The 12,340-nt window shown below is 34.2% G+C and overlaps 1 protein-coding gene across 1 annotated transcript in view; it reads right to left on the bottom strand.

Annotated features, from left to right (window-relative positions):
* The window catches only part of LOC108904308 (cadherin-related tumor suppressor), a 55,772-nt gene that overhangs the window by 34,577 nt on the left and 8,855 nt on the right, over positions 1-12,340 (bottom strand). The window contains exons 3-7 of the mRNA XM_018706809.2: positions 11,483-11,635; positions 4,287-4,528; positions 1,815-1,919; positions 972-1,109; positions 339-470 (exon numbers count right to left, since the gene is read on the bottom strand). Coding sequence (XP_018562325.1) covers positions 339-470; positions 972-1,109; positions 1,815-1,919; positions 4,287-4,528; positions 11,483-11,635 — 770 coding nt within the window. The remainder of the gene's footprint in view (positions 1-338; positions 471-971; positions 1,110-1,814; positions 1,920-4,286; positions 4,529-11,482; positions 11,636-12,340) is intronic.

Raw genomic sequence — 12,340 nt, 5'->3', positions numbered from 1 at the left:
GGCAAAATCCAATACATTTGAGATGATCAAAATCATTAATTGTATAGCTGCTGTCATCACAGTAAAATGTTAGATTCCACTATAGCTCTGTTTCCTTTGAAGATAGTGAAAAAGTCAAATTTGCTTTGTTAACAAATTTTTTCCAGAAGGATTAAAAACTAGAATTCCTCATGGAGTCAATAAAGCAATGTTACTTTTCGTATACCTTCAAATTCAACAAAATTACTGTGGAATCTAACATTTTTGCGTCATGACTGTAATGTCGGGTTAAATTTTGAATACAATACTAAAGATATGACTTTTATTATTTTATTTATCCGACACTGATGATAACTTACTTGTTCTGATTGCTCATAGAACTGCTCGGACGTGAAGAAACTTGTCCATTCTGGAGGAGTATCAGGTAAATCGTTTACATTTATTATAGCCCTCACCAACTCGCTCGGTGTGGTAGAGTGACCAGCTCCATCCTAGACAGTATTAGGTAAATAAAGTCAAATAAAATTTTTCTTTTAAATCAGTTCCACCAAATTATTTCCGATTGAACAGGATGTTTGTTTCATTTTTTCTGGCCCTTAATTTAATTTTAACAAAACTAAGTGCAGTAACGTCCAGAAGAAACGGGGTACTCTATATTGTTGAAAATTATTCTAAATTTAATGGCATGGTAGAGTTTTTGCCCAAAATGGGAATTTAAGAAAATATAAGTTTACTAAATATCGACGCTTCGTATCTTTATTGAAATGTCTTCAGGATCTTAACAAAAAGAAACGTTTTAACGTTTTGCTATTGTTTAAGAGTTTTGGCGATATTTCTAGAATTAGATAAATATTGAGAAAATTTCAGTTACCTTAAATTCCCATATTACCAGACATTCCACCAAACTACTAACTTTAGTATTTGGTTACTAACAAATTTGAACTGTGAAGAAACAGATTTAGGCCCGTTGAAATTGTTTTTATTATTCTTACCTCTGCTCTGACGTCAAATAAGTAGAATGTTATATTCTGATAATTGAGTTCTTCCAAAACTGTAATATACACGTTTGCAGAATAAATGTTATCCTCAGGAATTTCCCGATATTCGAAATCAAATAAGTACGGTGCATCCTATGAAACAGAAAAAAAGTTAAAGCAATAATATACAGGGTGTAACTTTGAGTGGGGCTCATATTTATACAGAGGCTTCCTGTAATCCTTAGAAACATGTATCAATACTTTATTTTTTCAAATTCCGTCATAAAAACTTATCTTTTTAACCTTTTTTTAGTAATTTTCGTACCCCGCCGCTGGAGAAGCTAGTGTAACCTCAAATAACGGCTTTAGTCGCAGCGTATACACAATTCCACACAATTCGCTGCGAGTTACTTTTAACAAAATACTTAAGCAGTAATCAATAATGATAAATGAAATACACAGAAATTATGTTGATGGCTTCCAACGATGAAAACCATTCAAATTCACAGTTAGACGTACTATCTCCAAATGCGGAACAACTGACGCCCTTCTCTTCGTCACCGTTGACCCGCACTATCTCCCTTCACATGCACTCTAGGTTGCCTACAATTCATGTACCTATTTGTAATACATGAATATTAGAGTGGCGGCGTACACAAGTCAAAAAGTGCATTTTAAAAAACCCATTATAACTGGACTAATTATTTGATTAAAAAAAAAGAATTTCAGATTCGTATTCAGGGGAACATGTACTTACCCCTAAAAAAACTGACCTCCCTTAAAATTATACCCTGTATTATTAAATATTTCAGTCTAAGGCAAAACAGACTTCAAATAATGTAAATGCGAAACACTTACGTTAGTATCGTTGACGATTTCAAATGTCATCTGGTCTAACCAACCATCTGGGTCTGAGACTATACTAAAGCAGGTGCTGTTGTCTTTTGTATAAATTGTATTCTCCTAAAAAAGAGATGGTTTCTAATATAATACATTTCTCATGCATATATGTCACTGTAATCTTTAGCAAAAAAATATACGTAAAATGTAACCTTTTGGGTATTGGAAATATACAGGGTGATCCATTAACGGTATCGAGCGGCTGTATATAAAAAACTAGACGTGCTACGATTATGGGGTAAAAAATCTATTAACAAATACCACCAAAAGAAATTGATTTAAAATATTTTCAAGTTTGTAACTTCACTGCTAGGGGGCGCAACTGCTATAGTGTTACAGAAAATTTTCGATTTTTCGAAATTTCGCTTATATAACCTAAGTTGCAAATACATTTATTAGATACACTGTTAAACCCTTCATAAGTTTTTTTTGAACTTTTCTTTTGTTATTACCATAGCAACGTCAGTATGAAGGACGCTATCTTGAAATTTTTAAATTGTCATAACTTCTAAATGCCTTAATCGATTTCAATAAACGGTGACTCATTTTAAAGAACTATTAATACAATTTATTTTTATGATATAGGAATGAAAATATTATTTTCCTGCGCAACGGTAGACTACGCTATTGAGAAAAGTTTTGTAATTGTCTCCGTTTACTAAAAAAATTAAATGCAACGATATAGGTTTTTTTTCATGGCTTGATAGACCATTCATTATGGAAAACAAATACACAAACCAGAGATCGATATCTTTTTTCGTTTTCAAGTTATTGCTAAAATAGTGAGGTTGTGCTAGATGCTAGAACATCCTCCTTTATTTAGTTCCCTAAATAACATTGACATAATCCAAGCCAAAAATAAATTGTAAAACTATACCAATTTTGTCCTTAAAAAGAATTATTGCTTTATTTTGATTTTTTTTTGATAACTGCAATGTTTAATTTTTTTGTTAATTCCAAATATCTGAGTAGTTATAAAGATTATTGTTTCCATAACGAGGCAGGCTATGCCTTATGAAAATAAACAAAACTGAAAAATTATGCCAAAATTAGTGTTATTTGTGTTGGAAAAGTACTTGTGAACAAAGAAAATGCTCTTTTCCAAATGTGGAAGCGTATATATGTTGGTAGTTTATTTTCAATGTTTGAAAAATGCCGTTATAGCTTCAAGAGAAAACGCTTTGCGATACCCTCGTAGAATACGTTACTCGAGAGAAATATTTCAGCGTTTATCCAGACGCCACTACATTCTTTAAGAAGACATCACCGTGCAAAAACGGGAGACAATATTATTAATATGTTGGCTTGTGTCCATGTAAATCCCCAAATAAGTCTAAGGGAATTAGTTAGAGACCTGGGAATTTCATATCGAACACAAGTACTTTTCTCACACTAATGACACTAATTTTGCACGAAGCAAGAGCTGTCACATATCGTTTGACATAAATTTTTATTTGTCTATTTTCATAGGACATAGCCTCCTTCGTTATGGAAACAATAATCTTTATAACTACTCAGATATTTGGAATTAATAAAAAAAATGAAATATTGCAGTTACCAAAAATTTTCAAAATAAAGCAATAATTCTTTTTAAGGACAAGATTGGTATACTTTTACAATTTAATTTTGGCTTGGATTATGTCGATGTTATTTAGAGAACTAAATATAGGAGGATTTTCTAGCACAACCTCACTATTTTAGCAATAACTTGAAAACGAAAAATGATATCGACCTCCGGTTTGTGTATTTGTTTTCCATAATGAATGGTCTATCAAACCATGAAAAAAAAACCTATATCATTGAATTTAATTTTTTTATTAAACGGAGACAATTACTCAGCGTCGTCTACCGTTACGCAGGAAAATAATTTTTTCATTCCTATATCATAAAAATACATTTTATTAATAGTTCTTTAAAGTGAGCCATCGTTTATTGAAATCGATTAAGGCATTTAGAAGTTATGACAATTTAAAAATTTTAAGATAGCGTCCTTCATACTGACGTTGCTACGGTAATAACAAAAAAAAAGTTCAAACAAAACTTGTGAAGGGTTTAACAGTGTATCTGAAAAATGTATTTTCAACTTAGGTTATATAAGCGAAATTTCGAAAAACCGACAATTTTCTGTAACACTATAGCAGTTGCGCCCTCTAGCGGTGAAGTTACATACTTGAAAATATTTGAAATCAATTCTTTTGGTCGCATTTGTTAATAGATTTTTTACCCCATAATCGTAGCACGTCTAGTTTCATATATACAGCCGCTCGATACCATTAATGGATCACCCTGTATAAAATTTAAAAATCTAAATAATCCTCGTTTTGACACAAGATTCCGGAAGGCGTTGTTTTTAATAAAATCTGTTACTTCATTATGGCAGAAACAAATAATAATACAATTTTTTTACTTGTTCCGTAAGTAAAAACTTACGTCAAATGAGCATTGCGGTGGAGACAACGAGGGTTGTTCGTCATCTATATTAATTATAGTAAAATTAACTACTGGACTAAAGTCCAAATTCAGCCAAACGTTGAACAGGTACTGGGAGGGCTGAGTCTCGTAGTCAAAAGACTGAGTCGCATAAAATATATAAGATGATGCTTCCTCTTCGTTTTCCAGCACAGAATATTGGAAGGACGTAGAGACAAAACTGACTGTTGGCACAACATTTGCTAAAAAAAAAGGTTGCAATTAATTACTTACACCTATTAATATTATAATTACATAAGAGATTAATTCGAAAAAATCAAAATTAAAGTTTTTAAGACCAAAATACATTTCACAGAATAAGTATCGTTTACACAGACCCACAAAAAATGTTCTATACCAGAGAAATGAGTACAAATATCTTGTAAGTATACAGTATGTCCGCGGTTAGGGTGAATAAGAGGAAAAACTTTTTTATTTTACATTTTACGGAAAAAGGCACACTTGATAAAAAGTATTGTTTGAATTTAAAATGAGGTTGCCATGGTGAAACTTAACCTTACATATACGGGGTGTCCAGAAGATAAAAAAATCTGAAAATGTCACGAGAGTAAACTACCTTTATTTTTAATATTTCTGGAAAGTGATATTTTGTAAAAGTCGTGCAAAAAGTAACTTGAATTTTTAAATACATAAAACAATTCGCACACAAAATTGGTTTATTTTTTACGGAGCATAATAAATTTGGAAAAAATAAGTATATATAATAAAACATTATCCGAACACTCCTCCGCCAATGTTCACACAAATTTGAAGGCGTGCAAGGAATTCATTGTAGCTGCGTATAATCTCTTCTAAAGGTATGGACTGTACAGCATCTCTAATTCGTTATTTTAGCTGCTCGATGTTATTGTCCAAAGGCCAGCTATAACAATCTGTTTTGACCTTGAAGTAAATTATCAAGGTCATTTCAAGGTCAAGGTTGATTTTTTTAATGGAAACCCATATTTTTTATTGCAAACTTGTATTCTGCGGGAAAAAATACGTAACTTTGTATGAATTTTTTTTTTTGAACATGCTTCGTTCTCGCCAGAGTGCGCTATACTTTTACCGTTCCATTTCCAATTCTCAGGCTAAAATCTCAAGAAATAAGCCTGATGGTGAAAAATATTTCGAACAAAAGTTGTCAGGTTTCGGGGGGATCAAATTACCGTGACCTTAAAATTAACCTTAAAGTCAATTATCAGGGTCATTTCAGAGTCAACCTTGATTTTTTAAATAGGAACCCATATTTTTACTTAGTTGAGATATTAGCCTGAGAATTAAAATGGAATAGTAAACGCACTCTAGCGAGAGAACGACGAATTTTCAAAAAAATGTTATGTATTTTTTCCCACAGAATACGAAACTGTAACAAAAATACGGGGTCAAAGTCAAGGACACCATAATTTGACCCCCTCGAAATCTGATAACTTTTGTTCGAAATATTTTTTTATAAATGTCGAATTAAAAAAGATTATGCGGCCTGGTATATTAAAATGGTACACCCTGTATATTTGGTAGTATAAAATACTATGGTTTTTCATATTCTTTTGCACTAACATTCGTTATTTGATCTTAGACGTGGAATTATCCCAACACTTAAAATACTATTTTATAATATTTTCTCAAAGTATTTACAAATTGTTACTTTTCATTATAAAGCTTTTCCTTATGATCACTATTTCACCCTATTTTGGGAATTATTTTATCGTTTTGCTAAAAACTGCCCTGGTAAATCTGTTTTTGAGCTGCGGATTCGGATTATGCATAAAAAAATACACAAGATACATATACAGGCTTTTATAAATTCGCTTCTAACTTCTGGGATATCGAAAATGGTAAGAGATACAAACTAGCTTAAATAGGGGCAAAGTTGCGTAATCAGGGGACCAACATTATGCCTCTAAAAAATCAAGGCTAACATGATTAGTTTTCGAAATATAAAACAAAAAACGAAATTTTGGAACTCCGGTTGTTTCATTTCAGCCTTGTTTGAGGTGATATTGAAAAAAGAAGAACACTTTCTCATGGTCACTTTCGAATGGCATAATCAATTTTTATATGTAACGTTTCGTCTCTTTAGGACCATCACCAACTTCATTTTTTTAAATACGACCCTGGATATTTTATTACATTTTTTGCAAGCCTTTATGTCCCCCAAATACTATACTGTCTCAGCCCGAATCAGATTCAGACGTTTTGTCTTTAGATTTCTTTGTTTATCAAATTATCGTACACTGTAAGTAACACCCTGTGAAATTCATCTAGTTATTCAAACTATTACCACCACGCATTAAAATAGAACATTATTATAGGTTTATTCCCGTGTCCATGGTTATTTCTAGGCTTCTCGAGTGCTCAAAATTCAAACAACTTCCGATCCGATTTTTTTCAGGATATTCACACAAATACACCTGACATGCTCTTTCACAGTTGCGGTTATAGATATAATAAATTCCCATAATATTACACTGATCTTTATTTTCAATCTTTGCCAAAACGAAAATGTTTTTGAACATTTACAGAAATTTTTTAAAGAATAATATTCATTTGGCGTTTTGGTTGTTCATATGCATTTTTAAGAATTATAAATTTGTCATAATAAAATTAAAATTGTAATGTTTTAATTTTGACGCAACAACTTATTGATTTATGTATGACCAAGTGATGGTAATAGTTAATAATAAAATAATAAATGTTTTATTGTAACGCGTGGTGGTAATACTTTAAATAACTATATGGATTTCACAGGATGTAATGACACTTACAGTGTACGATAATTCAATAAACAAGGCTGAAATGAAACAAAAACGGATTTCCAAAATTTCGGTTTTTTTCAAATATTTCGAAAAATAATCATGTTAGCCTTGATTCTTTAGAGGCATAATTTTCGTCTCCTGATTACGCAACTTTGCCTCCATTTAAGCTAGTTTTTATCTCTTACCGTTTTCAAGATCCCTGTAGTGAGAAGCGAATTTGTAACAGCCTGAATACAGGGTGATTCAGTCATAATGTTATTAATTTTAAGAGCAGATAGAGAAAAATGAGTATAATACGATGGTGTGATTAAAAAAAAATTAAATGCATATTTAAATGAAAAAAATTTTTTCAAATCATTATTTAACCCCTTTTTAGGCTGTTACTGACCGGCTGACGTCAGCCGGCTACGATATGAACAAAGCGACCTAGATGCAATGTTGCCATATTTATATATTTTCGCACATATAAAGACAATAAATACACGGTTTGCCCACGTCAGCCAATAATAATTTAAAATGCTATAAATTATTTTTTTATAATTATGCAATCAACATATTAAATTGTTATTGTTGCCCAGCAAGAACCTCGAGAAGGTCTGAGTATGACTTGCCAAAAATTATTTTTTATTATGTAAGCAAATTTTGCGAAGTCAACCTTGACGGCGCCTGAACGCGCGAATGTTTTGTCTACGAGACTGAGATGGCGGGTGATCGGAGAGCATTGGAAAATATAGGGAGTAGTCTTGACTCACGAGCGGTAGGCGCAAGAGTTAATAAAGTATTATTGATTATAAATCAAGTGACTATTATTTACATCATTTCCAAGTTATTTCTTACAATTCAGAAGTGGGATTATAACCAGTGCCCTTACGGAACTTGTCAAGTTACTAGTACAGTTTAATCATGAGCGATAGTGAAGTTATGAGATACACCCCGGAGGGTGAGCCTTCCACGTCTGGAAATCAAAATCATCCTTCTAAATCATCGTCGAAGACTCGAAAGCTAATGAGAAAAAAAAAATAGTCCCAGTTCATCGAATAGTAGTTCGTCAAGTTATTCAAGTTCCTCCAGTGCATCCAGTAGTTCTAAAAAGGAGAAGTTCAAAAGACGGCGAGACAAAAAGAGAAGGACCCAGAGAAAAAGAGTAAAACAGCTGCAAGTGTATTATCTTGGTGTGGACGAGAAGGTCATAGGTACCAATATTTGATCCTCGACAGGATACATTATCGGTAGAGCAATGGGTTTTGCGAGTAGAATAACTGGCGGAACATTACCAGTGGCATCCGTCAACCATAATTAAATTTGCCGCGGCCAAGTTGACAGGTATGGCAAGAAGATGGTATGATGTGCAGCTACTAACAAAAACTTGGAGGCATATGAAGAAGTTACTAGTGAAGCAATTTCATAAGCCACTGCCATTTGCCAAACTCTTGAAAGACGCCGCATTGTATGAAGCGACGACCGAACAGGATTTGGCGGAATATTGTTTTACTAAGTTGGAGAAATTAAGAGCCTTGCAACTACCCATACCAGAGGTAAACCTAATTGACGCCATCATTGGGGGAATACCCGATCAAAATGTGGCTAGGGCTGCTCGATCATCTAGGTTTACTTCCACCAACGAGGTATACTCCTTCCTAAGTACGATGGGGAAAATGCCAATGAGAAGAGCGGAAGTGAGAACAAGAAGTGCGGGTGAAACAGATAGAGAGAGGGTCCCTATTAGATGTTTCAATTGTCAAGGCACTCATCGTGTGGCAGATTGTCCAAGGCCGAAAGTGGAGTGTTTTGGGTGTGGCCGATTAGGACATAGACGTAACAGATGTCCGGAACGAGATATCAATACCAAGGACACAAAATCCTGACTAAGCGGAGAGCCGGAATGTAGTGTAAATAGTCCGGTGGTCACGAAAATAAACATATGTGGCAAGGATATTGATTGTTTAGTAGATACGGGAAGTTCTAAAACATTGATCAAAGACAATTTGTGCCAAAGACTTGGTTTGTTGATTGAAGAACGGGTTACTGTATTGCGGGGTTTTGCAGGCGACGAAATAACAAGTAGTCGGGTGGCAATGATGCACGTGCGTATCGGTGAACTACCTGTTGACATTTGTGCGGTAATAGTGAAAGACTCGGAAATGCCTTATGACTGTATAATCGGTTGTGACTCGTTGAATTTGCCGACTATCACATTAGTCAAAACAGGAACAGATGTTAGTGTTCGATTAGTAGAACCAAAACAAACAATTTACACAACAAGTGAAATAACCAGCAATGTAATTCGCCGAGGTGGCTGGGCCGACTGGGCCAAGGTAATGTTAATGTTTGCCAGAGGGGCGGGCCGACTGGGCCAATGTAAATCGCCGAGGTGGCTGGGCCGACTGGGCCAAGGTAATGTTAATGTTTGCCAGAGGGGCGGGCCGACTGGGCCAATGTAAATCGCCGAGGTGGCTGGGCCGACTGGGCCAAAGTAATGTTAGTTAGTGAGGGATGAGACGCCAAGGCCGGCTGGACAAGTATGTCTTCAAGAATGAAGGCCAAAGACGAGGACGCCAGAAAATGCAGGATGGCCGAGTGTAAGCAAATTTTGCGAAGTCAACCTTGACGGCGCCTGAACGCGCGAATGTTTTGTCTACGAGACTGAGAGAGCGGGTGATCGGAGAGCATTGGAAAATATAGGGAGTAGTCTTGACTCACGAGCGGTAGGCGCAAGAGTTAATAAAGTATTATTGATTATAAATCAAGTGACTATTATTTACATCATTTCCAAGTTATTTCTTACAATTAACATCATAGTGATAATTTTTTAATTTGCTGTAAGCCTTCTACTAAAAATTGAAAGTAACGCGGTCCATTCAGATGTACAGGTAGAAAATGCGGCCAAATTAAACGATAGCCATATACTCCTGTCCATACATTGACACCCAACCTCCTCTGAAAGCTAAACCGACGAGTAATGTGCGGGTTTTTATCTGACCAAATGTGACTATTATGGCTGCAAAGAAATTAGCTCTGTTTCACTTTAATTAAAATTTAATATTGAAATTACAATACCCCAAGAGTTCAAATAATTTAAATTTCATTTCATAACCATTTCAATTTCATTACAGAAATAATGACATAAAAAACCAACACTCACCAGATAAATTATAAAGAGAGGGTGAAATGTATGTAGTATTTAAATATTGACTAATTAATAGAAGATAAAAATACAATCGGACGGAGACAATTAAACAACTCGGTACGGTCGTGTTTCCGACCTAGGTTAACCTGTGTCGAGGTCAATAACCTTCTAATTTGCACGTGTGCACTTTAGTAAGATCGTATTCCATGCAAAGTAGAGCAAAAAGTTGTCGGTCATTTATCAAAGGAAAATCGTGTCATCAATGAATAGGGATGATTGTTTTCGAATGTACGGTTATTACAATTTATCATTTTTAATATTATTAACGTTTTCAGTTTATTATTCAATATGCAGTTGCGTATAACCAAAGTTTACATAATAAATGTAAACTTTAGTGTAAATCTAAACTTTGGTGTAACCTAGGTATTGTTTTTTACCTGTTTAAAATGCCAGCACGAGTAAAACAGCATTCATCCGTCCAGAACACTTTGTTAATAAAATTCTGTTGCAAATCAGCTGCTTCTCAAGCTTGAACTTTTTGAAAATGTGTTATGTTAACTCCTTTGCGGGAAAAATGCGGGAGATATGGAGGGTGGTAGATTTGAATAAACGCTTTAAATTGTTAGTTAATGGTTCTGTAACCGTGTGTAGTGTATTTTATATATTCGGGTATTTAGTGTTCCGACTTTTTTTATTTGATAAAATACAGTGTGCCTACAAACCTCTGCTTTATTTATTTTCTTTTAACGAAAGTTGACTTCGAGAAGTCAGGCTTGTTAAAACATTTTGCACTAAATTATTAAAATTAGTTATAATAAAATGCAGCATGATCCTTTATTTACTTGCATTTTATTGGTTTCATACATATGTATCCGTATACTAAAGCGGATTAATTAAATGTGAACACAGATTATGATGTGAACTTGGCAACGCTGTTCGCTTCAGCTGACGATTTGTTCGTGACATTACGTTACGAAATTTTCCGAGCATTCGGGCATCTAGCAGGGCCGCCTTCTTAGCGGGAGTTACGGGTTGATATCCTTCATTTTTAAAAGTCGAGAAAAAATTTTTTTTTCCGATTTTCTGTCTTTATTAAGTCTTCCGAATACGTGATTAAAATTAATGACATTATGACTGAATCACCCTGTATACTCATGTCCCTGGTACAGAACATTTTTTTTGTGAGGCTATGTTATTTTGGCTGTAGCGGTACGGTTCATCATGTAGCTACCTAATTTTTACCCGTTCCTTGGAAAAATATATTTACTTACCGTCAACAATTTTGAAAAGAGGTACTAGCACCTGATCACCAGCATCAAAATCGTGGTTATTTTCATTCATCGAAACCGTATAGATGGTGCCTGCTTCATTCGGCGCTACAGTGACATCATCATTTATTGCCACTATTACGTCATCACAGTTTACTGTAACAATTTTTGATTGTTTTATTAGATACAGACAACGCAATTTATAAAATCAGTAGATATACAGGATGAGTTAGGAGCATCGCATCAAACTCTACGAATGAATTCTACACGTCAAAGTAGTAGATGGAAACTAAAATGTTGTTATGTGATTTTAATTGCTTTCAGGTTAAGTATGGCCTAATTACAAATTTTAAAAATTTGCAATCAGAGTATGTTATGTTCCAAGTTAAAAAAGAGGATATTGTCATTACCATTTTAGGTTTCAATGAATTAACATTTGATTGCTAACTTATTCAAATTTAGAGTATGCAAATGTGGTTGTTTATGGTTTTTGTAATGGTATTGCTAATGCTGCTGCTGAAGAACATCGTCAACGGTTTCCACATCATAGCATAACTTTCATTTTAGGGAATCAATTCATAGGAGACCACTACTTAATTTTTTTAATAAATAAATTACCTACTAGTACTACTAGAGGATGTTCCTGTAAACATGAAGATGCTACCAGCAAGACGGAGCTCCTGCACATTTCGCTCGTCCAGTCAAGCTACATTTTAACGAAAATCCGCATAACAATATTTGAGTTTTTTCTTATTTTTGAAGTAGAATCCATCCTGGAGTTTGGTGCGAGTCACGCGATTCACCCTGTATATACTTAATAATGTTATTTGTGATTTTTGAGGCATTACTAAGATTAGGTAC

This window comes from Anoplophora glabripennis, unplaced genomic scaffold (assembly GCF_000390285.2).
Source record: "Anoplophora glabripennis isolate ALB-LARVAE unplaced genomic scaffold, Agla_2.0 scaffold101, whole genome shotgun sequence".
Lineage (NCBI taxonomy): Eukaryota > Metazoa > Arthropoda > Insecta > Coleoptera > Cerambycidae > Anoplophora > Anoplophora glabripennis.
Note: the sequence above shows the minus strand (reverse complement) of the source record. Positions and strands in the feature narration are given on the sequence as shown.